The sequence below is a fragment of the Pteronotus mesoamericanus genome, unplaced genomic scaffold (genome assembly GCF_021234165.1).
Source record: "Pteronotus mesoamericanus isolate MK-2021 breed Mesoamerican mustached bat unplaced genomic scaffold, CSHL_Meso_final scaffold_85, whole genome shotgun sequence".
Lineage (NCBI taxonomy): Eukaryota > Metazoa > Chordata > Mammalia > Chiroptera > Mormoopidae > Pteronotus > Pteronotus mesoamericanus.
In genome coordinates this window covers 60,075,934-60,100,693 of record NW_026555329.1, presented here as the reverse complement: position 1 = coordinate 60,100,693, position 24,760 = coordinate 60,075,934, and the positions used below count along the sequence as shown (strand labels likewise).

General features: G+C 33.9%; 1 protein-coding gene across 9 annotated transcripts in view; it reads left to right on the top strand.

Moving 5' to 3' along the window:
• The window catches only part of CADPS2 (calcium dependent secretion activator 2), a 561,256-nt gene that overhangs the window by 376,767 nt on the left and 159,729 nt on the right, over positions 1–24,760 (top strand). For all 9 annotated transcript variants that reach the window (XM_054564129.1, XM_054564128.1, XM_054564130.1 and 6 more), the window contains exons 10-12: positions 14,360–14,468; positions 15,794–15,994; positions 22,709–22,845. In XM_054564129.1, the coding sequence (XP_054420104.1) occupies positions 14,360–14,468; positions 15,794–15,994; positions 22,709–22,845 (447 nt within the window). The remainder of the gene's footprint in view (positions 1–14,359; positions 14,469–15,793; positions 15,995–22,708; positions 22,846–24,760) is intronic.

Genomic DNA, 24,760 nt, shown 5'->3' with positions numbered 1-24,760 from the left:
TTTGTCATTAGCTCTTTTTATGACAAACACCCAGATTTATTTCGCTTTGTCCCTCTTTTTGAACAAACCAAGTTACTCAAACTACCTCATTTGAAAAAAAAATAAGTGAAAAGGAAAACTCCTATAACCAAAAGCCTTTAAGTATTAAAAATTTATTTTATTTTGAAGTAGAATTGCAATTACAATTAGCATGAAACTGATAAATGAAAGCACATAAATACACAACACTTTGAAGAACAGTTATTAAACATAACAAAATTTATTGGAAATGCTTATATTAATGAATTGATATGATGTCTCTTCCCAATTTTCTGTAAATTAATATTACTCTAAAATGAGAAAGTTTCACATTAATTTCTCTTTAAAAATCATACCATTATTTTAGAGATGTATGCATGGAGAACTGGCTCACCCAAGTAAGTTGAAAAAAACAAACTTTTTCTCACAGAACTACCACTTAGATTCTCAGATGTATTTTTAATTCCTCAGTTAGATGCTCCAAACACATGACGTATCAAAAATTATTTTCAATATTCTGTCATTTTATAACTAAAGTAGTTTTTCATAATTTTGTTGAAAGCAATATATATATACATATATATATATATGAAAACTATCTAACTTCAAAATACTTATTTTGCCTGTGAATGTAGAGAACCACACCAACAGAAACAATTCTGTCAGTACTCTAGTGGGAGACTAAGGGGAATCGATGAGGATTTTCTTTCATTTGGCACGTATCAGACCTCGAAAGACTGCTGTTTTTTTCAAGGATAGATAAAAAGGGTCTTGGGGAAACCAATGGAGAACTATGAAGAGATTCTATAATATTAAAATCAAACACATTGATCTTACATTTTTATTAGAAATGTAGGCTCTATTGCAAAGCTTGTAAAAATAAGATATGAGTTGGCTGAGATTAATAAAAGAGATCTGACAGACAGAAGGCAATAACTCTCCCTCACCCCCCAAAAAAAAACTCAGTAGCAAATTGATGCCCACATTTTAGGTATTAATGTACAGAATGAGCGCTGCACAAATTGATATCACTAACATAGAAGACAAGAAAGAAGCTCTAAACAACTAAAATGGGAACTCTACTCACAGTGGCAAATATTAAGAAAGGAAAGAAAATATCCAACATACTAAAAAATCTGCTTCTCTGAATGGGAAGAGAAGAGCAAATGTAGCAATAAAAGTAACATTTCCTGATACTTAAAAGAAATTAGTATTAATATGAAGACTTCCACCTTTCAGAAAATTTGGTGAGAAGAGCTCTTCATCCAAACACTTCTTTCAAAAAATATTTTAATTAAAAATATGGATGTTCCCTCAGACACCTCCTTAACACTCAGCTACAGAAGTGAATGGAGTTATAGCTATGGAGAATTGTTGAGAAATTGTGTACCTTGAGAATTTAGTACAGATCCAAGAAATTGATTATGGATAAAAGCACTGGAAAGATAGTCTCATTTGGGTGGAGATTCAGAAATTATACAATTTGCCTTCCTGAAAGTATTTAAAGGGGAATTGTTGATATTTGAAAGATGAATAAAGTATAGTAACTTGGAAATATGAAACTTAAAATCTAAAAGAATTAAAGAGAGTAATAGTAAAGGATAGAAAAACATAGCTAAATCTAAATTACTGTTATCAAATATTTTGTCTCAAACAAACATGAAAAATGATCCCTAAAAAAAGTTAAAAACATAAAAAGTAATTAATTTTAACAGAATGTGAAACCTAAAACTCCAGATTTTGTTCAAGAAAATGAATGGAGCAATAGATAGGCTATATTTCTCAAGTTATATGAGACAATAATTTTGTTTTTCAATAAATGCACATGTGTCCTTGAAAACTTTTAAAGTGCAGAGTAAACTAGCATAGAATGGATTAGGGTGCAGAGAAAAGTTTAATACTGTGTAACAAAAGACAGCAAAACCAAAGACAAAATATATCCATTTTTACTGTAAGTGAATTAAATGGACCTATTAGAACTATTAGCACTCAGATTCCCAGAATGGAATAAAAACCAAAATCCATATGTATGGTGATTGTAGATATACCACAAATGAAAGGAAAATCAGAAAGATAAAAAGGATGACAATATTAAATTCAGACCCTGTAAAATTTAAGAGAAGTATTAAACGCATCAAAGGATTATAATGTTATATTGATTAAGACATAATCAAAAACTACCAAAAAGTCATGATTTATTGAGTATGTGAGAAAACAATTAATAAAGGGATAATACCTTAAATTATTTGCTGTTCAATTCACTTTTCTTTCTGTTCTCTGCCCTTAGTAATCTTGGTAGTTTTTGATTATCGATTTTTACAGAATCTATATAACTTAGATATCTTAAATAATAACTTTGCCAGAAAGTAAGAAATATTTGTCTTATTATTTTGGAATAAAATTATTTTTAAGTTTCAGAACGTGAATTATTAAATAATGTGTTATACTGGAAGGAATACATAACTGTATTGAGGAGACCAGTGTTCTAGGCTCACGGAGACCATCTCCTTTTTTATGACTTCGGGGAGTCAGTTCCCTTACCCATGAAATCTGAACTTGAGATCATGATCTCAAGGGCTCTGAACCTCCATCCCTCAATACCTATATGTTTCCAAGAATAATCTTATGTTTTCTTTCCAGTGAGGCTTAGCTCAAGGTTCAACTATTTGCGATTTAGTGAGATTTGAGTCCTCTAGATATTATAGTCTCTAGGTTACAAATGTATTCTCTTAAAATTCTTATCACATAATTTGAATCCATAATTCTATCAAATGTAACAATATTTTATTCAATTGGTTGAGTTTCCCTGATTAAATAAATACCTTTGTAGAATGTTAAGACAATACTATCAGAAAGTAAACCTATAATTTTGAGAAATACAATCCCATATATACCATTATGTGATATGTATCTTATATATATGTTAATAAGGTTGGGAATGAAATTATACATTTTATTTTATTTTATTACAATTCCAAAATAGCTTATTATTTTTTTCTAATTGCTTTTCAATTTGTAATACTCTCCAGTATTTTGGCTTTATTTACCTTTCTTTCTAAACAGAAATATATAAGATATAGAAATCTCTCACTACTTATGTGAATTATGTTTTTGACAAAGTAAAAAAAAGTTTAATATGAATAATCCTTCCCTATTAGTTGTTTCCCAAATTATTCTTTGGTTTGTTATTTCATTTTGTTCTTGATGAATTTTCTTAGAATTTTGATGGCTTTCGTATGACTAATCACACCATAGCTCTCGATATATCCTGAAAGAGTAAGACCTGGCCCCTCATGGCTGTCACAACTGTGTCCATCACATCGTGGGTGCTCTGGACAGGCTAGCCAGATGAAGGAAAGGGTTTGGCCTCATGTTTATTGTTGCCTGAACGTATTCACTGGAGTGTATGACATTTTAAAAAGTTAAATATTACTTATATGGCCAGCGGAGGAGGATTCATTTAAGAGCACAACTTGAGTAATTCCGGTTACTAGAATATCAGTGTTTGTTTTTTGTTTTAATAAGCACAGAAGGTCCTTGAACAGCTTCATTTCATTCAACATCATTTCATTAAAATGTTGATAAGGAAAAAAATAATCGATTCCTGATGGTGCCACTGAAATGTGTGGGTTTTACACATTCTCCACACATCTGTGTGGATTTTCTCCGCACCCCGAAGGTGCGCAAATGAGGAAAGTTGACATGTCTACGTGGTCCCAGTTTGAAGGAGTATGGGTGTGGGTGTGAGCGGCCTGGGGAGGGCAGGGCATCCTCTCCAGGGCGGGCTCATCCCTTGTGCCCTGAGCTGCTGGGAGAGGCTTTGGTCACCTGTGACCCTGAACTGGAATAACCAGGTTGGAAAAATAATCATCCTACTTGTTGGATGTTTTATTGTTTCTTAAAAATATACATAGAGCTCACATTTATTCCAGTGTTTAACATTAGAAGTGTTTGGAGTCTTTATTTAGAAGTTTTGTGATGTTTTTGTGACCAGAAATACGCCATTTATGTCAATTAGCCTGTGGTAAAATTGGTTTCATTATCTGCCGTTTTACTTACAGTCACTGTTTTCAAGAACCTATCAATGACCTATTAAGTGAGGACCTACTGTATGTGATTTGCACTTGCAAAAATAATAGATTTTCATGTGTCACTAAATAGAGTATTTATCAAACATAAATAAGTTGAATTTCATGGAGAAATTAAAAGGCAGGGACTATATGCCAGACACTGGGAACCAGTGAGTCAAAAACAAGGAGATAGCACACAAAGAAATGCAGTTGGAAAGGTAAAAGGGACAAGCTTATAAGGATCTTGGAAGAAGGAGTGTGAGTCTACTAGGTTAAGAAATAGACAATGGGATGTTTCTACTTGGGAGTTCAGGTGAAGAAATGAGTAAGAGTGGATGATTCTTGTTGGACAGTCTGTCTAAAGTGTCAGATACTGGGGTAGTTATATATTTGGCTAGTAAATGCCGGAGATCTTTGCAAGTCATGCAAGGAAGGCAGACCCTCCAGCGTCCTTCACCTCTCTGCCAGCAGGTTCCAGACTGTCCAGGTGGTGATGCATCAGGATGCTTTCTTTTATTCACATTTTAAGACTCTTCCAAATGAAAGAATGAAATGTGAAACGTATGAGTTATTAGCTCAACATATTTTTTTTATTTTGTTAGTAATTGATCTCAAAAGTAATTCTTTGTAGTAGTCACCTGATTCTAACAATTATGTTTTAATTATGAGACAGATTTGAATATATGTTTGATTTTACAGACCAACCCCATTATAGATATTTTTATCCTGGAATGAAGTGAAAATACATGTATAGTGTCTCTAATATTTATAAAAATTAGATCTATCATTCATAAGCTCCATAAAACAAAATTAGAATTGGAGGTGTAGCCAAGGGTTTAAATTGGTGGTCTTAACTAGTCCTAAAGGCAATGCTAAGATATTTTTGTGGCAAACATCTAGAAATGCTGGATAAAATATAACATAGCTGAACTGGAAAAAAAGAAAGGAAAACCTCAGGGACCAAATAGTAAAACTTATGAGTTGACATTGAAATTGTCCTGAGGCCAGAATATGGTACAAGAGGTATTTATATTGATACATAGGGACTGAATTTTATTGTTCCCTCAGAGACAGAAAGCATACCCTAGGGCATTCTCAGAGTGGGAATTTGGATCAGAGTTTGTCTCATAACAAAAAAGCTAGATCTCAGTGAAATGATGGACTGGAAAAAAAACCTGTCCTCAGGCTAATGAATTTGTATTTGGCCTCCGGCTCTGAATACGGAATAAAAATGACACTTAAGAATTTGTAACCATTAGCCTTTATTCAGAGAATGTTGAAGTTCTAATTTATTCTATCCAAATATAAAGGAAACAGCCAAGTTAAGAAATTAACATAAAATGTACTTCTGGATTAGCGACGTATGTGGTACATTTGACATAAAAAAAATTTTTTTTGAGAGATGAACCCTTAACCTTGGCTTTATAAAATACCCACAGATAAAACTGTGCTGAATATGACTTTATAATTAAATTGCAAAAAATAACCAATTATTTACATTCTCAATTTCAGCAATAGAACTATCAAATAAATAAACTAATTGTATTTAAGGTGATGAAATTTATAGGGAGGTTCAAAGTATAAGGATGAAACAACAAAAAAAATCACACTATAAAAATGAACGAACAGATTTGGAACAAGACTATATAAAACTAATGAGAGTTTAAAACAGTCTTTTAAATTACAACCTTATTGAACATGTTAAACTGTAAGTTAGACACATCTGAAGAGAAAATTGGCAAAGTAGTTAATGGTAGAGTATTAGTTATAATCTGAGGAAATTACTCAGAACTTAGCATGGAGAAATGAAGAAACATTATATATAAAGAGGTTAAAAGATATGGAAGAAACAATCTCAAGTTCCAAGATACCTTTGATAGAATTTGAAGAAAGACAGAACAAAGGAAAAAATAGGACAGTGTCAACATTTGAAAAGATAAATGAACAAACTTCTAAAATTGATAAATGTCATGAATTATCAGATACAAGAAATACAACAAATAACCAGCATGAACATAAAACTTTTAGAAATTTCATAATGAAACTATGGATAATGATAAAAACAACATTAAAGAGAAAACAGAAAGAAAAGGCAAATTACAAGGAACCACAGTTGTACTCAGTCAGACTCTTCAGTGTAGATATATAAGCCCTCTGACAATGGAATAATATGACAAAGTGCTGAAGGGTTACTAGCCTAGAATACTATAAACACATAAACTATCATTTGTAAATAAGGTGTAATGAGAGACATTTTAAAATGAAAACTGACTCAAAAAGCTTTTCCTAAAAGAAGAAGAAAATTGAACGCAGAATGAAGTATGGTTCAAGAAACTGGTCTCCAAAAAACTGGGTAAACAAAATGGCAACTATGCACAAATGTTGACTCTGTAAGATAATATTTTAGTAATAAATATTTTCTAACACTAAATATTATTAAAATATGGTAGGACTAACATAATGAGCACTGATTTATAAGATGGAAGCTGGTGGTGGGAATAAAGCAGTCAAAGGATCCTGTATTCAAGAGGATATGATAAAAACCAAAATGAAATAGGACTTGAGAGAACAATGACTAAAAACAAAATGTGTAATTTCTACACAAGCAGAGGAAAGTAGATATTTTGTTAAAAATTAATGGAGAGGGAGGAAGAGAAAAAGAGGCATGATAAACAGAGCAAAATGATGTAATTGAAATAAATTCAAAGATATCAAATATATAACATATGATCTTTACTTGCCTGTTAAAAGGCTAGATTTTCAGGGCTTTAAAAAATCTAATCATGTATTGTTTATAGGGATTTAAAATAGAATATAGAATAATTGAGAATGAAAAGATGAAAAAACATTTCCAGATATATACTAACCAAAAGAAAGTTCAAATAGCTTTGTGAATATCCAACAAAATACACTTTAAGGCAAAACACATTATTAAGAGTTTTCTTAAGCCAGTACATCAATATAAATGGAACAATTCACCAACATGATGAAATAGTTCTAGAAAAAGATAACAATCCTAGGCACATATGTGCAAGAGTATCTATCTTAAAAAAATATAAAGCAACATTTAAGAGAACTGTATGGAGAATACAGAGATGGACGACCTTGTTGGAAAATATGAACATACCTCTCAGTAATTTGCATAGCAGAAGTATTAGAAAGATGTAGAATATTTGACAACACAATAGGTAAATTTGATGTAGTGGACATAAATAATCCTTTCTGAACAATAATTGCAAAAGATGCCTTCTTTTTAAGCAAACAAGAGAATATTAATAAAAACTGGTCATGGACTAGGCAACAGAGCAGGTTACAGAAATACCCAAACTGTGAATCATTCTAATCACAATGGAAGCACTTTAAAATTCAAAAAGAAATGTAAAACCATAAATCCAAATTTAAAAGTACACTTGGAAATAGCTCATGGGTAGAAAAGAAATGAGCAAAATAAGAAATACTGAGACCTGAACTAATTAAAATGCTACATATAAGTTGTGAGATGAAGCTAATGTGAACTTAGAATGAACCTAAATGCACAGATCTGCAATGAATACCAACTGAAAATAAATAAGCTATGTAGATTAATTAAAATTCGTAAAAGAAGTTAATCCCCCTCCGAAAAAAGGGAGAACTTAAAGAAAGATAGCAAAAATTACAAAGAAACAATGGAGAGGATTAATAAAATACCAAGATACTCTTCACAAGCATTCAAAAAAGTAAACCTTTGGCAAAATTGATTTAAAATGAGGTTACGAGTGACCAAGTAATGCATTAGAAAGTGAGCAAGCTGCTCAGGAAAACCACAGAAAAAGAAACCCCGAGTGACCAATAAAAATACAGGAAACGCTCAGCCTGTTAGTGACGGAACCTGTAAATTCTAACGGCAAGATAACCATTTCCCATTTAACAAAATTGGTAAATAAATATTTTAAATAAATAAAAATATCAAAATAACAAAGGTGTGTAACAGGACGAGAGCGCTCTCATACACCACTGGTGGGTGTAGTGGTTTGGTAGTATCTGCTAATGGTGAAGGTCGGTGCGCCCTTCAACCTGTTGATTCCACTACTTGGTGTCGTCCTTCCATAGCTCTCACTACTGTGGGTAAGATTTGTGCCAGAATATCCAGTGTGGAATTATTTATAAGGGCACGTGGAAGAAGCTGAAAGCTATGACTAGGACATTGGGTAAAGGGTGGCAATTCAAGTAATGGAATGTGTATTAAAATGATTAAACATGTTGATTTTGGACATAATAAGGTTACAGAACATATATGCTTAATTTATATAAAGTTTTTATAATGTGTGAAAAATACTTTGATTTCATTAATTTTCTTATGTGATACTATGGTTTATAGTAAGAAATATATATAGGTATATCTGGGAGATATTGCAGGTTCAGTTCCTGACCACCACACTAAAATGAATATTGCAAGGTGGTGGAGGGTCTTGCCTTCAGTTTGTAACAAGCGCCACATCTGAGAAGCACAATAACGTGAAGCACAATAAAAGGAGGTATGCCTGTGTTTGGTCTTCATTATCATTCTAGCACAGAGCTTCTAAAACCCTTAGCATATCCTAAGTAATGAGAGGGAAAATATCTCTTGTTATTTTAATGAATGACTTCTAGACCCCACCTAAGGATGGAGACTGGTGGTCAGGAGAACCAAACATGTGATTAGAGGGATGGAACATTCAGCCCCACCCCCTGACCTTGGAGGAGGGGAGAGGGGCTGGAGATTGTCAATCACCAGTGGCCAATGGTTTAACCAACCATGCCTGTGTATAGTGAAGCCTCCACAAAAAATGAAAAGGAAGAGGTTTGAAGAGCTTTCAGGTTGGTGAGCATGTGGGGATTTGGGGAGAGTGGCACACCTGGAGAGGGTGAGGGGGCTTCCTGCCCTTTTCCAATACCTTGGCCTATGCATCTCTTCCATCTGATAGTTCTGGAGTTACATACTTTTATAATAAACAGGTAATCTAGTAAGTAAAATGTTTCAATGAATTCTGTGAGCTGCTGTAGCCAATTAGTCTAACCCAAGGCAGGAATGGGTCATCAAAACTTCTGCTGTATAGTCAGTCAGAAGTATAGACAATAACTTGGATTTGTGTACAAGAATGGTGTTGTGGGAACCTCCAGTCGGTAATTGGTCAGTCAGAGGCAAAGGCAACAACTTGGGCTTGAGACTGGTGTCTGAAGGGTCTTGTAGGAGCACTGAACCCTTAACCTGTGGAATCAGATGCTATCTCTAGATAGAGTGTCAGAGTTAAATCGTAGAACACCCACCCAGCTGGTGTCCAGAACACAGCATGTTGTTGTGTGGAAACCACACACACAAGCACGCACGCACGCACGCACGCACGCACGCACGCACACTGGAATTGGGTTCAGGAACTAAATAAAAGAACTTATATGTAGTAAAAGTTTTAAAACATGGATAGAAATAATAAAGACAAAATATTCAGCATGGTGATTACCTATGGGGGGGTAGATAGAAGGAAATGGGTTTGATTAGATATATATAGGCTTTAACTGTATCTGTTATTTTTTATAAAGCACATAAATTTATGAAAAGTTATGATTCAAAAATTGGTCGCTGATGGATATATACATGTTAGAACATTACTTGTTTATGTTTGAAATATTTGATAATGTTTTAAAGATAACACTGCATTAAATCATTTTATGGAAGAAGAATGGGACTTTGGACTAAGTTACTATCCTTAAATAAGAGAATGAGCTTTTTTCTTTTTTTTTTTAGAGTAAATAATAGAATGTGATGATGTTGTTTACTGCTCACCACCTCCTCCCCAGGAAAAACCCACAATCATATCTTTTTACACAAGGAAACTGAAGCCTTCTGCTTTAACAAACCCCTCTGGGAGCCACTGGGTTTCATCTGTAAGCCTTAAGCATAGGCAGGCGAAACAGTAAATTCATTGACAGTCTGTGAGATGAGGAGAGAAATGGAAAACTTCAGAGTATCAAGAACCACAGGTGTCTCAAGTTATTGGCCTCACTCTTTCCAAACAAGCCTTTTATTTTCCCTCCCAAAATGGAAAGAGCTGTACTTTTTATATATTAAAAACAATTGCATATTCTTTGGAAAAAACTCAAAACTGAAAAATAATTTATAACAACATATCATTTTGCCACCCCAAAGTAATCACTATTAATATTTTAATATATATCTTATCTATGTGCATGTATAGTTTTTCTCATAAAATCACACTCTATATTTTTGTTTTTAACCTTCTCTTTATATTTACAACATATCTTAGAAATAGTTACATGTACAGGAAAAAAACCTATCATATCTCTTTTAATGGCCCTATGGCATTTTACTGTGTGGTCATGCCATAATGTATTTTACTAAACCACTGTTGGTTTTTCTTACATGCAAAGCTGCAGTGAACATAGTGTACCTGCACCTTTACATACTCATCCATCTTTTATCTTTGGGATAAGTTTTCAGAAAATTTGCTGGATCAAAGGGAAAGCATAATAAATAACAAGGCTTTTGGTTTCGGTCCAGGTTCTCCAGAGAGGCCAGCCAACAGGCTGGAAACTCAGGCAGGAGCTTATGCTGCACAATATCCTCTCCTCTGGGAAACCTCAGTTTCTGCTCTCAATCTGTGGCATTGACTTTTTACTTTCTTTTTGGTATCCTTTCATAAGGAGAATTTCTTCATTTTAATGTAGTCCATGTAATCATTTTTTTTATTTCATAATTAGCTCTTTTGAGTCCTCTTTAGGTAACATTTGTCTATTGAGATGTTCTGTGTTTACTTAGTGTCATTTCATGAATAAAAGTGGAAAGAGATATAATTCTCAGTAACCAAACTTTCCATGGAATCCTGTGTTGCAGGATATTTTGCCATTTAGATATTTATTAACCCACCAAACACTCTTTTCTCCAGCTGGAAACAGCACCTTCCTCTTTCTACTTTGAGAGAACTTCTAAGGGCCTGCCTATTGTAGCATTGAACATTATTTGCTAGAGATGTGAGTTCTTGACCCAAACTGGGCTAATGCTGGCACTTTTGTAGCCCTTCGGCTGTAGTGGTTGGTCCAGAAATGGCCTGATGATCAAAGCTGGAGCAGGCACAGTGGTGACTACGGAGCTGTCCACAGCTATGGTCCCAATTAGTGAGACCCGCTTGAGAACAGGAAGCCAATTCCAACAGAGCAGTAGAATGGAGAGAGAGCAGATCTCCATCATGTTAAGTCACTGGCTACCTAAAACTTGTTTCACTCTATGCCTTCTATGGGTTGGGGATGCATGCCAGCAAATTCTCAATTTTTTAATTTATTTTTTATTGTTCAAACACATTTGTCTCCCTTTTTCCACTACCACTTTCCCCTCCCCCACCCACCCCCTTCTCCCACCCTCAATCCTTCTGCACTTTGGCTTTGTCCATGGGTCCTTTATACATGTTCCTTGATTTGACCCTTCCCTTCTTTTCCCTGTAACCCCCCTCCCTCCTCTTCTATCTCGTTAGTGTCAGTTTGTTTTCTCTTTCAGTGTTGCTGGTTATATTTTTCTTGTTTTGTTGATTAGGGACCACTTATAGGTGAGATCATATGGCATCTGTCTTTCACCCTCTGGCTCATTTTGCTTAGCATAACGCTCTCCAGTTCCATCCATGCTGTCGCAAAGGGTAGTAGCTCTTTCTTTCTGCTGCGTAGCATTCCGTTGTGTAAATGTACCATAGTTTTTTGATCCTCTCATCTATGGATGGGCACTTAGGTTGCTTCCAGCACTTGGCTATTGTAAAGTGTTCTGTTATGAATGCTGGGGTCCATAGGTTCTTTTGAATTTGTGTTTCAGGATTCTTAGGGTATAATACCAACAGTGGAATTGCTGGATCAAAAGTCAGTTCCATTTTTAGTTTTTTGAGGAAACTCCAAACTGTTTCCCACAGTGGCTGCACCAGTCTGCATTCCCACCAACAGTGCACTAGGGTTCCCTTTTCTCCACAACCTCGCTAGCACCTGTTGTTTGTTCATTTGTTTATGATGGCCATTCTGACTGGTGTGAAGTGGTATCTCATTGTGGTTTTCATTTTCTCTGATGGCTAGTGATGCTGAGTATCCTTTCATATGTCTCTAGGCCCTTTATATGTCCTCCTTGGAGAAGTGTCTGTTCAGGTCCTTTGCCCATTTCTTAATTGGATTGTTTGTCTTCCTGCTTTGGAGTCATGGCTTCTTTATGTATTTTGGAGATCAAACCCTTGTCTGAGGTATCGTTGGCATATATAATTTTTCCATACAAATGGCTCCCTTTTCATTTGCTGATGTTTTCTTTAGCCATGTTGAAGCTTCTTATTTTGGTGAAGCCCCATTTGTTTATTCTTTTTTTTAATGTTCCTTGCTCTAGGGGACATATCGGTGAAAATATTGCTGTGTGGAAAATCTGAGTTTCCTGCCTGTGTTCTCCCTAGGACTTTTATGGTGTCATGACTTATATTTAAGCCTTTTATCCATCTTGAGTTTATTTTGGTGTATGGTGGTCGAATTTCAATTTTTTTGCATGTAGCTGTCCAGCTCTCCCAACACCATTTGTTGAAGAGGCTATTTTTACTCCATTTTATGCTCCTACCTCCTTTGTCAAATATTAATGGACCATAGAGACATGGGTTTATTGCTGGGCTCTCTATTCTGTTCCACTGATCTACGTGTCTGTTCTTGTGCCAGTACCAGACTGTTTTGATTACGATGGCCTTGTAATATAGTTTGATGTCCGGTATTGTGATCCCTCCTATTTTGTTTTTCTTTCTCAAAATTGCTGCAGTTATTCAGGGTCATTTATGGTTCCATACTCATTTTTGAAATGTTTGCTCTATATCTGTGAAATATGTCATTGGTATTGTAATAGGGATTGCATTGGATCTATAAATTGCTTCGGGAAATATGGATGTTTTGATATATTAATTCTTCCAATCCATGAACACGGAATATGCTTCCATTTATTTGTGTCTTCCTTAATTTCTTTCTTCAGCGTTGTATAGTTTTCTGAGTACAGGTCTTTTACCTCCTTGGTTACGTTTATTCGTAGGTACTTTATTTTTCTTGTTGCTATGACAAATGGGATTTTTTTCCCTGATTTCTGATTCTGATATTTACTTGGTGCGCAAAAATGCTTTCAATTTCTGAATATTGACTTTGTATCTTGCTGTTTTGCCAAATTCACTTATTAGATTGAGTAGTTTTTTGGTGGAGTCTATGGGGTTTTCTTTGTACATTATCATGTCATCTGTGAACAATGACAGTTTTACTTCCTCTTTTTGAATTTGTATGCCTTTTTTTTTCTTTTTCTTGTCTGACCGCTGTGGCTAGGACTTCCAATACTATGTTGAATAGAAGTGGTGAAAGCACACAACCTTATCTTGTTCCTGACCTTAGTGGGAAAGCTTTTAACTTTTGCACGTTGAGTATGATGTTGGCCATAGGTTTTTCATTTATGGCCTCTATTATGTTGAGGTATGCCCCCTTTACTCCCAGTTTTCTGAGTGTTTTTTTTATCATAAATGGATGCTGTACCTTGTCAAATGCTTTTTCTCTATCTATTGATATGCTCATTTGATTTTTGTCTTTCCTCTTGTTTATGTGATGTATTACATTTATTGATTTGCAAATATTGAACCATCCTTGCATCCCTGGGATAAATCCCACTTGAGCATTGTGGATGATCTTTATAATGTATTGCTGGATGCAGTTTGCCAATATTTTGCTGAGTATTTTAATGTCTATGTTCATCAGTGATATTGGCCTGTAGTTTTCTTAAATTTTCAACTTTTATTGAGATTTTTTTACTTAAAAGTCTTGAAATAAATACATTGAAAGTGAAGTTCTATTATCATAGAAGTTTGATAATGCTCCTAATATATCTCTCTCCAAGAAATTCACAGAGTGTACTATTAGCATGTTAACCTACAGAGAAAAAGTCTGCTTATCTTTATTTAACCCGGTGATCCCTAACCTTGTTTCTAACATGAATTCTTTTTTGTGGGGCTTCTAGTAAAATCTCAGAATCTTGACTGGTAGACCACTGATTTGGGAAATGCTGAGTCATGGCTGGAAGGTCACACTGCAAGCTGACAAATGAAAGGTGCTTTAATCTTGGAGCTGAGTTTTGAAAAGCACTAACATTTAGTACTTTAAATGAAAATAATGTGTTTTTTTAAAATTTTGGCAAGGAGTCTTCTGATGAAGAAAAATCTAAAAGATAAATTTCATGCAACCAATCTGCAAACATTTTTCTCATGCAGGTTAGCCAGTACACCTTTGCTATGTGCAGTTACAGAGAAAAAAAGTCTGAACCACAAGAATTAATGCAGCTTGAAGGATACACTGTGGATTATACAGATCCACACCCAGGTAATTCTAAGTTGAATCGTTTTCCCAGCCATCATGTATTCATGAAGTTCTTATAAATATCCTACTTCTGTTCTACAGTCTCCACTCAATGAATGGTATGCATAGTTCACTTGTATACCCTAACAGACTTTATAAAAATCAGATTGTATTGTTTTGAGAGCTACTAAGTTTTAGCCATAACTCATTATCTCTGTTATGTTAGTACAGCAATTTTCATCCTTTTCTCATCTCATGGCACATATAAACTGATTACTAAAATTCTGTTGCACACCAAAAAATATATTTTTTCCCAATCTGACAAAAATATAGGTATTATTTTGATTCATTCACACTGGACAGCTATCATTTTATTGGCTGTTATCATTTTTTTACTTGACAATCTAAGGGAAAAGAGGTCAGTGCCCCTGACTTAATAGTATTGCATATTTTAAAAATACATGTGGCACACTCATTGAAATTCACTTAGTACAAGTATGAAATATGTGAAAATTACTATAATAGAAAAATTATATGAGAAATACCATCAATGCTTATATAAACTTTTCTCCTTGAAAGAAAAATGGTATAAGAGACAGAAATAGGGAAAGAGATGGCAAATGAATTATATATTCTACCAATTCTCTCCCCAACAGCGCATTCTGGTGTTTCTCCCCCTCCCTCCGTGTCAGTACTAGGTATAGTACCAGACACTTGGTAACTAAAATTGGTGAGGGAATGAGTGAATGAAACAGTATGTGGAGATGAGTGAAATTAATAAAGTGATATTAGTAAATATATAAATAAATATAGATATTAACATGTAGAGATTAAAAATAGAAATCTGTGATCACATTCACTAAGCAGTCATTTAAAAATGCAAAATATTTTTTCTGTGAAAGAATGCTGTAAAAGATAAAATGCCATACAATTTAAGTGTCATTTTTTTTTTGCCTTATCTGTATTTTTTCAGCTAAGCTCATCATACAGTTCTCCTCCATATAGAAAGAGAACTATGACATCAGATAAGCAATTTCTTTTCTGGCATGAAATAGCAGACTATAGTATGAATTTTTATGGGGTATGTTTGTATGTCTTGCACAATGCTGCTGTGTCATGGACTGTTTATTTCCCTAAGTTATTTTTAATTTCCAAAGTGATACGGAAATTTAAACTTTATTGTGTCTTCTTCAGTTCTTGGATTGTAGGGTTTGATCATCAACTAAAAATCATTTAAAGCATTGAGCTACTAACAACACATCAGTTCCTTTCCTTGAGATCATTTTAGTGAATAAAATTAAAATCTTTAAATTGTGTAAGTTTTTAATGGTGTCTTTCTCTTTCCACAGGACTTCAGGGTGGTCAGATGTTCTTTAATGCTGTTAAAGAAGGAGACACTGTTATATTTGCCAGTGATGATGAACAGGATAGAATATTATGGGTTCAAGCCATGTATAGGGCCACAGGTCAATCATATAAACCCATTCCTGCAATTCAAACCCAGAAGCTGAATCCTAAAGGAGGAACTCTTCAAGCAGATGCTCAGCTTTGTAAGTTTTATTAAAAAATAATTTGATTATCAATTAATAACCTTAATAAGATACAAAATTATCTGAGGCAGATTTGTTTAGCATTACAGTTTGCATCTTTAACTGATTCCTAATTGAATAAAAATAGTTCATATTAATAGCCATAGAATCAGTTATCTAATTTTTCACACAGATCTAGAGGAAATGGTGCCAGTGGTTTCCAATAATGAATTTGCTAGGCATCGGGGTGTCTCTGGGAATCGCAAGAGGAGATAAGAAAATTGTCCAAAATTTCTCAAAAGAAGATTTATGTTAGCTTTTGTAGTTTTTTAATTTTAACTTATGTGTCTTCTAGAAATTTTAACTCTGTCCTTTAGAAATAGGAAACTATTGCAAAATTAAATTGGCATTGATAGAATTTCAGAAAACCAAAATGATGAACCATCATTTTCTAGGTTTGTTCTTCATAACCCAGAAAGATAATAGGGCTACTATCTGTTGTAGATTGATTTAAAAAAAAGTCAGAAAAAAATACAATAAAGGTTAAATTTAAAATAATAAAATAAAATCTAAAAAAAATATGTTACCAAACCAACTTTCTTTTTTAAATACCTTAATATTCCTCTCATTTTTGTATGTTAATATAAATCATTAAGATCTGTATTTTTTATTGAATTTACAAATGGTTCATAAAAATTATGTAATAATGATAGAAACATTTTCAAACATTTATAATCATTAGACCAAATGTTCTAACTTGTTATACTACTTTGCAAAACTTCTCTGGTTTCTCCTGAAATAAATCAATTTGTCTGTAACTTTAAGCTCAACCTGTGGGTTTTCAATCAGCACCCTTTTTACTCTCAAGGTTCTTCTCTAAAGGGAAGAGTTCCAGACCCTGTGTGAGTTTGGGGCTCAGGGCTCTCTAATCCCTTAGGATGATTCTTTGCCTGACCTTAGGTTGTTGCCTCGCATGTGTAGGTGGTTAGTATTCAGCTGAATATTGACGGGGGCAGGGGCAGGAATAGTATCGTTCCCTGGCTGGCTCAGCCACTTTGTCACCCTGAACCACCAGCTCCATCTTCTCAGCTCACAGAGAACACAGGCTCTTGCCAAGTTCTTGTTCCTGTGCCACAGCTTTGAAAGTTTCTCCCGGGATTAACCTGGGGTAACTACAAGGCTTTACCCCATTACAAGGTACCTCATTTGTTTTGCATCTCTTAGGACTCACTATCTTGCCTGATGTCCAGTGTTTTTAGAACTATTTTCTTTCTGAATTTTTATTTCTTTGAAGTAGAGGGTAAATCTCTTTTCAGTTACACCATCCTGACCAAAAGCAGAATGATTATTTCTTGGAAGTTAGAAGAAGATTCCTGAGCCTTGGTACTATTAACATTTTGGGCCAGAACAGGGGTTTGAGGATGGTCTCTCCTGTGTATTAAAGATATTTAGCATCATCCCTGGCATCTACCCACTGGATGCCAGTAGCACGCCCCCTAGGTCTCACAACCAAAAATATCTCCAAACATTTCCAAATGTTCAAGAAGGCAGGGTTGAAGATGGGGAAGAATTACCCACATTTGATTATTACTGAGTTACAATGACTTGAAAATTATTTTTGTAAAAATATCTCATTTATTCACTTTTGTTGACATCCTAAGTCTAAGGAATACCCAAGGAGTGTGTTGAGCTCATGGATATCACCCATCTTGCACACAGAGGCAAGAATAGTGGTCAGGAATCACTGGCCTACAACATTAAGGCCACAACTAAGGAGTTAATGAATTAAGGATCTAGTAATCAATTGATTCAGACAGCTATGTAGTCTCTTTGTCGCTAAACTTGCTACTACTCGATACCAGCGTTCTGTTGTCAAGTCTAATTGGAACCGAATTTTCTTTCCCCTTGATTAACTTCTGAAAAAGCCAAACTGTTTTCAGTTTTGTTAACAACAGCTTTCTTGTATTCCAGGCTTTTCGTAAAGTTTTCTATTACAGCAGACCCTGCTGTTTTTATCTGCCTTTAAAAATGAAAAGAAATAAGGAAGGAAGGAATAAAAATGTGTTTCTACCTCATGCAAATGAGAATACTGAGTGTGACCTATATCAAAGATGCCATTGGGCCCTTAATGTTTATCTCCTGGAAGAACAACTTTTAGAGTCATTAGTAGACACCAAAAAAAAATAATAAAATTAATGTGACTAGTTATAGAAATAAATATGTTCCCAACCTACTTAAATATGCTTTGTTTTTCATTTCTTTGCTGACTGATAGCTGGTAAAGGTAAGTATTTTCATGATTTTTTTAGACTCTACAAATTGTAAACTTTGTAATGATACATTATATAAAGGACTATCATGACCTTGTTTACAGTGTCAGTCTCCTACTTTCCAGGTAAACCCAGAATATTTAGGTTAAAGTTACTGTTTATGAAACAAAAATGTCTGTTATTGCCACAACAGAAAAGTAGAAACAACCTATTGTCTACCATAAAGGGAATGACTATTAAGGTGATACAATAGAATTAAAAAAAAGACAATAATGTTAAGTGTAAAAATGCTAAATTATATAGGTAATCTTATTTTCACTAAGAAAAAATTTTAAATGTAGGTAGAATTACACGTATAATCTTCACAGTATATGAGTTTATTCTGAGGGACTAATTGCTGTTTCATTTCCTCTCCAGAATTTTCTTTGAAGTATCTATGTTACGACTTTAAGAAAGCTCATTTTTAAAACTAAGCATGCTGAATATTTTAGGATAATCAGAACAAAATAATAAATTTATAAAATCTAACTCATTAGAAGATAACCCTACTATAATTTTTAGGATCTAAATAATGGCATGTATTCATAGATTGCTCTGATAAGAGAATCTGTTCTACTTCTCTATTTCTTTGACTCTCAGGACATACAGAAATTCTGAAATAGGGTGAATACTGCCTTTTGCTTGACTGGAAGAAATTCTTTGATTAAACTCTCTTTCTTTGCTGTCTCTAATCAAAGAAATATGCAAGAACCTTGTTTTCCATTTTTTTCTCTTAACTAATGTATGTAGCATAACACAATATGTATGATACATGATATAATCCGACACAGTGCTAGTGGACTTCCAGTAATAAATTAATGTCAAAAATTAACTAGAAAAGTTAACCTTCTTTTCCATTTAAGCTAATTTTTAATTCTTTATAGATTTAATTGCATAAGCTAATTTTCCTGATTGATTTAATTAAGTTAAATTTCACTCTTCATAGGTAAAGTATATCTTGCTTTACATATTATTTTAAATAAGTGTTGATTATTGGTTTAGTTGGCCTATGTATGTGTTGATTAAAGTTGCCATCATGTGAAAATATTACATGTTATTTGCCACAGAAAGCAAGATTTGTAAATCCATGCCTCAGTTTTTAATCAATTTAACAAAAACTAGCTAAGAAATTATTTAGGTCAATAATAGAGGTGTAAATAAACTTCTAGTTAATGTATCTATCAACCATTTGTATTTGGTGTCAGAATAAAAATGCATGCATAAAACATGAGCATACCAACCAGGATGACCTACTTACAGTTTTAATGTTAAACTCTTCCTATTAGCAACTGTATGGGTGCTATAAAAAGAAGAGGTGTGTGCTTTTCTATGCCACTTTTAACTTCCTGTAAATTTTCAAACTCAATGAGAGTTTGAGCTAAGAGGAAAGAGTAATCAGGTATGGATAGCAGTAAATGCAGCTCCAGGCAAGCTCCTAAACATCGGACAACTTTAGACTAAGTTACTGTATTTCAAAGTATTCATGGCTGCCTCGTTCGGTGGACAGTTTTGCAGAGGAGGTGACATTTACCTAGCAGCACCATCTTCTGAGTCCTTTTGGTACTCAGGTCCCAGGTCTGGACACTTGAGTAATCTCAATGCTAGTGAATGGCTACCTCTTCTCCTTCAGTGGCCCTTCCCCCTTCCCCCAAATCTCTTTCCTCCCCTTTCCCTTTTAAAAATATCTCTGTAATCTCTCACAATATCAGGAGCAGCAAATAATGCAGCATCTTTTGAATTAGTTGCAAAGGAAAGAGAAAAAATTGGGGTTCGATCCCCAATCAGGTCACATACAGTAATCCACCCTGAATGCATTAATAAGTGGAACAACAAAATCAATGTTTCTCTCTCTCCCCCTTAAAAAACAATTAATTACAATTTTTAATAAAGTTGTTCTTTTATAAAAATAAGAAAGTAGATAATATTTTAATGATAGCTGGCTTTCTATCATATTTCAATTCATGAGAAAATTTTAAAGTTAAAGATTTCTCACACAGGGAGATCAAAGCTGTTGCCTTTTCTATTTATTTTTATGTCTTCCTAAATTCATGAAAACTAATAGTGTAATGGTGCATAGCTTTGTATAAAATATTTTGAATTGTGCCTGTCAGACATAGGAAAAAAGAAGTTGAGAAACTTGGTTTTAACAGTCTCTGTTTTGAAGATGGGATAATCCCTAAGAGTACATTTTGCTTTCATAGAATTAAAACCAGGAGAGATTATAGGATGTTTGTTTGTTTGTTTGAATAAAATTTTTAGTGTGTTTGGTTCCTCACTGTCAACATAGAATCTATATTTGTGACTTAAATTACTATCATGAATATTATTTTTATCACTAATGGTAATTGTTGGAAAAGTAATTTTCCATTTATGTGTGTGACTCAGAAAGGCTTGTCACATTAGTAAAATTATGGTTTACAGTTATATTTCATGAGGAAAATATTTCATAAAGTTAAATATGATTGATTATAGAAATGAAACATAGTCATTTTTTCCAGGAACTTGTATATTTTATTTAAAGACTATATACCTGTTGTTTAAAATAGAATTTTACTTTTATGAACGTTTATAGTTAAAACAGAATTGTGGGGGTTTTTTTCTCTGAAATATATTACATATCCTGTTCTCAACAGATAAGCCTTTAATGGGTGTTATTTTTAACTTCTTGTTATGACCTTCTCTGGTGAAAAAAAAATAATGAATAAAATCAGCAGATGTTTTATAAAACTAGTAATTTAATTTCATAAAGGTGACATTAAAATATTTTTTACTCAGGTAAATGCAGAAATATAGATTCTAAGATAATTTCTTTAAAATAAAAAAATCTTCTGATTTTACATGTGCCTTGCTTTTTTCCGTATTTTGTGTCCTACTCAATTGATGTTATTTTACATTATCATATATTTAATTTTATATTAAAAGACTGTTGGGCATAAGAATAAAATACAGAATAAATAGAACTGTCTTATTTCAGAGTTCAGGGAAAGCAGCTTAGTTTAATGTTCATCTAATTAATACTAATTTAGCACATGTAATGTATTTAACCATTCAGGTTAGTATTAAATGTAGAAGAATACATATGCTACTTTCTTCATGAATTATAACCTCATATCTTCCATCATCAATGAATAGTCATTAGTTGCTTGCTACATTTACCTTTTGATATTGTAAGATATATATAAGTTTGTGTATTTTTTTAATGTGATTCTGAAGACCTTTCAGCTTGAATTCTAGTTCTTCCATCCACAAATATGGCTGAAAGTTGAACTTGACACGGATCAATATGATCTGGGCTAAATATCTAGATGTGACTGATTATGTTAGCATCATGTCCACAGATCAATATGTAGTTTTATTAAGAGTCTGACTCTATAATTGGGCTTAATCAATAAACTTTTGTCTCCTTTTCTTTGCAATTTTAGGATTGAACCATATAGGTTTTAAAAACCACATTTATTTTATATTTAACACTCTGCTTCTTATTATGACCAGAAATGAAACCTATCTGTGAATTTGAAGGAACAGTGGAGCCTCAGCTCTACCATTGCGAAGAGAGTCCACTTTTATCTTAATAACTGATTGTTTGACCAATATGTGCAACATTTCTAACAGAGCTAATGTAGTAACACCCAGCACTTTTTCGGGGTGGCATGTGGCTCTTTCTCTCTATCTGTAGTAAATAACTCACACTGAAGACTTTGACAAAACATACCATTAATGAAAGCAATCATAAAAGCTTGTCTTTTGATAAACCCGCAGGGTCTACAGACGTTGAAAGATGCAATCTTTAAGGAACAATGACTTTGGGCCTTTGATTGAAGTGCCATGTGGGACGTTATGCTTTGTCTGCATATTTGCACAAACATGATGCTCCCTTTTTCATGTCTCTTAAACTTGAAGCTGAGAGCATTCATTGCCATTTCTACATTAAGGTTGGTCCCATTAAAAGCTTCATACAAAAAAAAAAAAAAAAGACTGGAAGTGATCCAGCTAAAGCTTGTGTGTTCATTTCTGCCCTAGTTTGCCATTTGGAAAGCAGGCTTCTAGCCATCATTGCAATTTTTTTTATGAACAGACTTGGGATCGTTTCCAGTCAGTTCCTTCCATCAATAAGTACTTAAAATTCATTAACTTTTCTTAAAATTGAAAAATAAGATTCTTTCTGTAAGGAATGTCAGAAGTAACTTTGAAAGAGAATAGAACTTCCTCATTTCGAATGCTTTGCAAATCTTTCCCTGTCGTTTTTACTTAGGCTTCCTGCAAAATTGCAATTTGTGTTCATATGCTGATTTCTTGGCATCATATTTTATATAATAGGTCATCTTTTGTTATTATGAGGCACACATTTCATGGTTGTCATAAACTACATTTGCCCTTTATTAAGCCAGAAAAATAAATGCATTATACATGCTTTTCTGAATTTACAGATGCAGACCGTTTTCAGAAACATGGTATGGATGAGTTTATTTCTGCAAATCCTTGCAAGCTTGACCACGCCTTCCTTTTTAGAATACTCCAGAGGCAGACTTTGGATCACAGACTGAATGATTCCTATTCTTGCTTGGTGAGTACAAGTCTGTCTGTCTGTCTAGTCCCCTATGGGTTTGAATTAAAGAGGTTTAAAAGTGAGAAATACTTGTTATGAAATGGCGTTTTATTCCTGACTTGTTTAATAACTGTAGTTGGAGTTAAGGATGAAGGATTCCAATCGATTGCTTCCCAATTTGAAAATTATACACTTGAAGACCACTGCTGTGCCACTCAATAGACAGGAGAACAGGCTCAAACAGCCTCTGAACTGTGGCTTATCAGTCCCTCTGGAGAAGGCGGAATGAAAATAGAGGATTTAATGAAGAAAAAAACTGATGTGATAGGATTTACTAACACCTGTACAGACATTTTAAGGTTTAAGTTCTGTTCACCAAGTGTTGATATATTTTTCATTTTTTTCTTTTATTCCTAGAAAGACAAATCTAAGTGACATGGGAAAGAACAATTGGGATAAACAATAGGACAGGGGCTACATGCAGCAGGAAAGCTTCAGTTTCATCTAACTCTCAAAAGATAATTTCAAACCAGCCAAAATCTGGACAAAGTATCATTTACTTTTAGAAGGATTGTTTGACTCCACAGAATATGGGCATTTACCTACTGCCTGGGAACCACATGTGCCTTTCCAAGGTTTATATTGTCCAGAGGAATTGCTACTATTCTGGAATTTTCCCAGCCAGAATAAGCCAATTTCTATCACCATTTAGTCTCTTGGCTGGTGAGCAGGGTAGTTCCAGCAATAAAGTCACATTCTCTTAAATATAAAATTTCAGAAAGGATGTACGTCCAGCTCATCAGAGGTATTCCAGTTAAACAACTTGTCAAGATAATACTGCTGGATTATTAATTTATTTGTAGACTCTTTATTAAGTACCTATTATTCAACATGTAATTATATATTTAAACTTCATCCAACCATAACTTTACAATTACATGGAGAATAAAACAGATCACCACAAGTCCAACATCTTTCTAGGGACACATAGAGTGAACATCAATAAGGGACCGTTTGCTCTTAGATGCCACTCGGTGGGGTTAGTTAGTCAATTGTCAAACGTTGTTTTGATTATGTGGATGACTCCATGTGTCATATGGAGGTTGAAGAGAGCCCTACAGTGTGTCTTCAACAGCACCTAGAGGATAGTGAGCATGGTGTAGTTAGAGAGTTTGGAAATGGAGTGACCCTGGATGCTGAGTCACAGCTCAACAACTGATTTGTAGTGTGGTCTTGAGCAATTCACTAAACATCTTTGCACCTTAGCTTACACATTTATAACACGTATATTATAATAATCATGCATGCTGGTTCTAAATATTTAATATATGTGGCATGTCTAGTCTCGTGCCTGGACCATCACCATAGTAAATATTGTGGTGTTCTTTCTTATCCCCTCCCTCCTTTTCTTTATTGCAGGTCTTCTTTCTACATTTCTCACCATTCTTTTCTTTCTCTTGAAAGATTATCCTGACCCCTTTTAAAACTCTTTATCACCCCCACTTTTTATTCTTTTTTTATCTTAAGGCAAACCATACAAATCCATATAATTCATCAAAATATTTTATAAACAAAACATTAACTTTGTTATATTTGTCACAATGTGAATATTATCTAAAATATTTAAATACTCAAATAGTACATGTTTACCATTGCTAAACTTACTGAAATTTTCTTTTAATTCACTTTATAAAATTCTTTCAGTAACTGAGCAATTTCAATTATAGTGTCTGCTTTACCATTCTCTTCTTTATTGATTCAGAGATTGCAATTATTTGGAATGTCATTTTTGTGACTGACAATTTGGATACTGTGATTAAATTTAACTAATGTTTGAATGACGATGGAGAACAGGTTGCCCCTGCATATCATACAATAAAGAGAGAATGGTATTAGGTTGCCAGTATTCCAAATCAGTTCCCAAATTGATGAC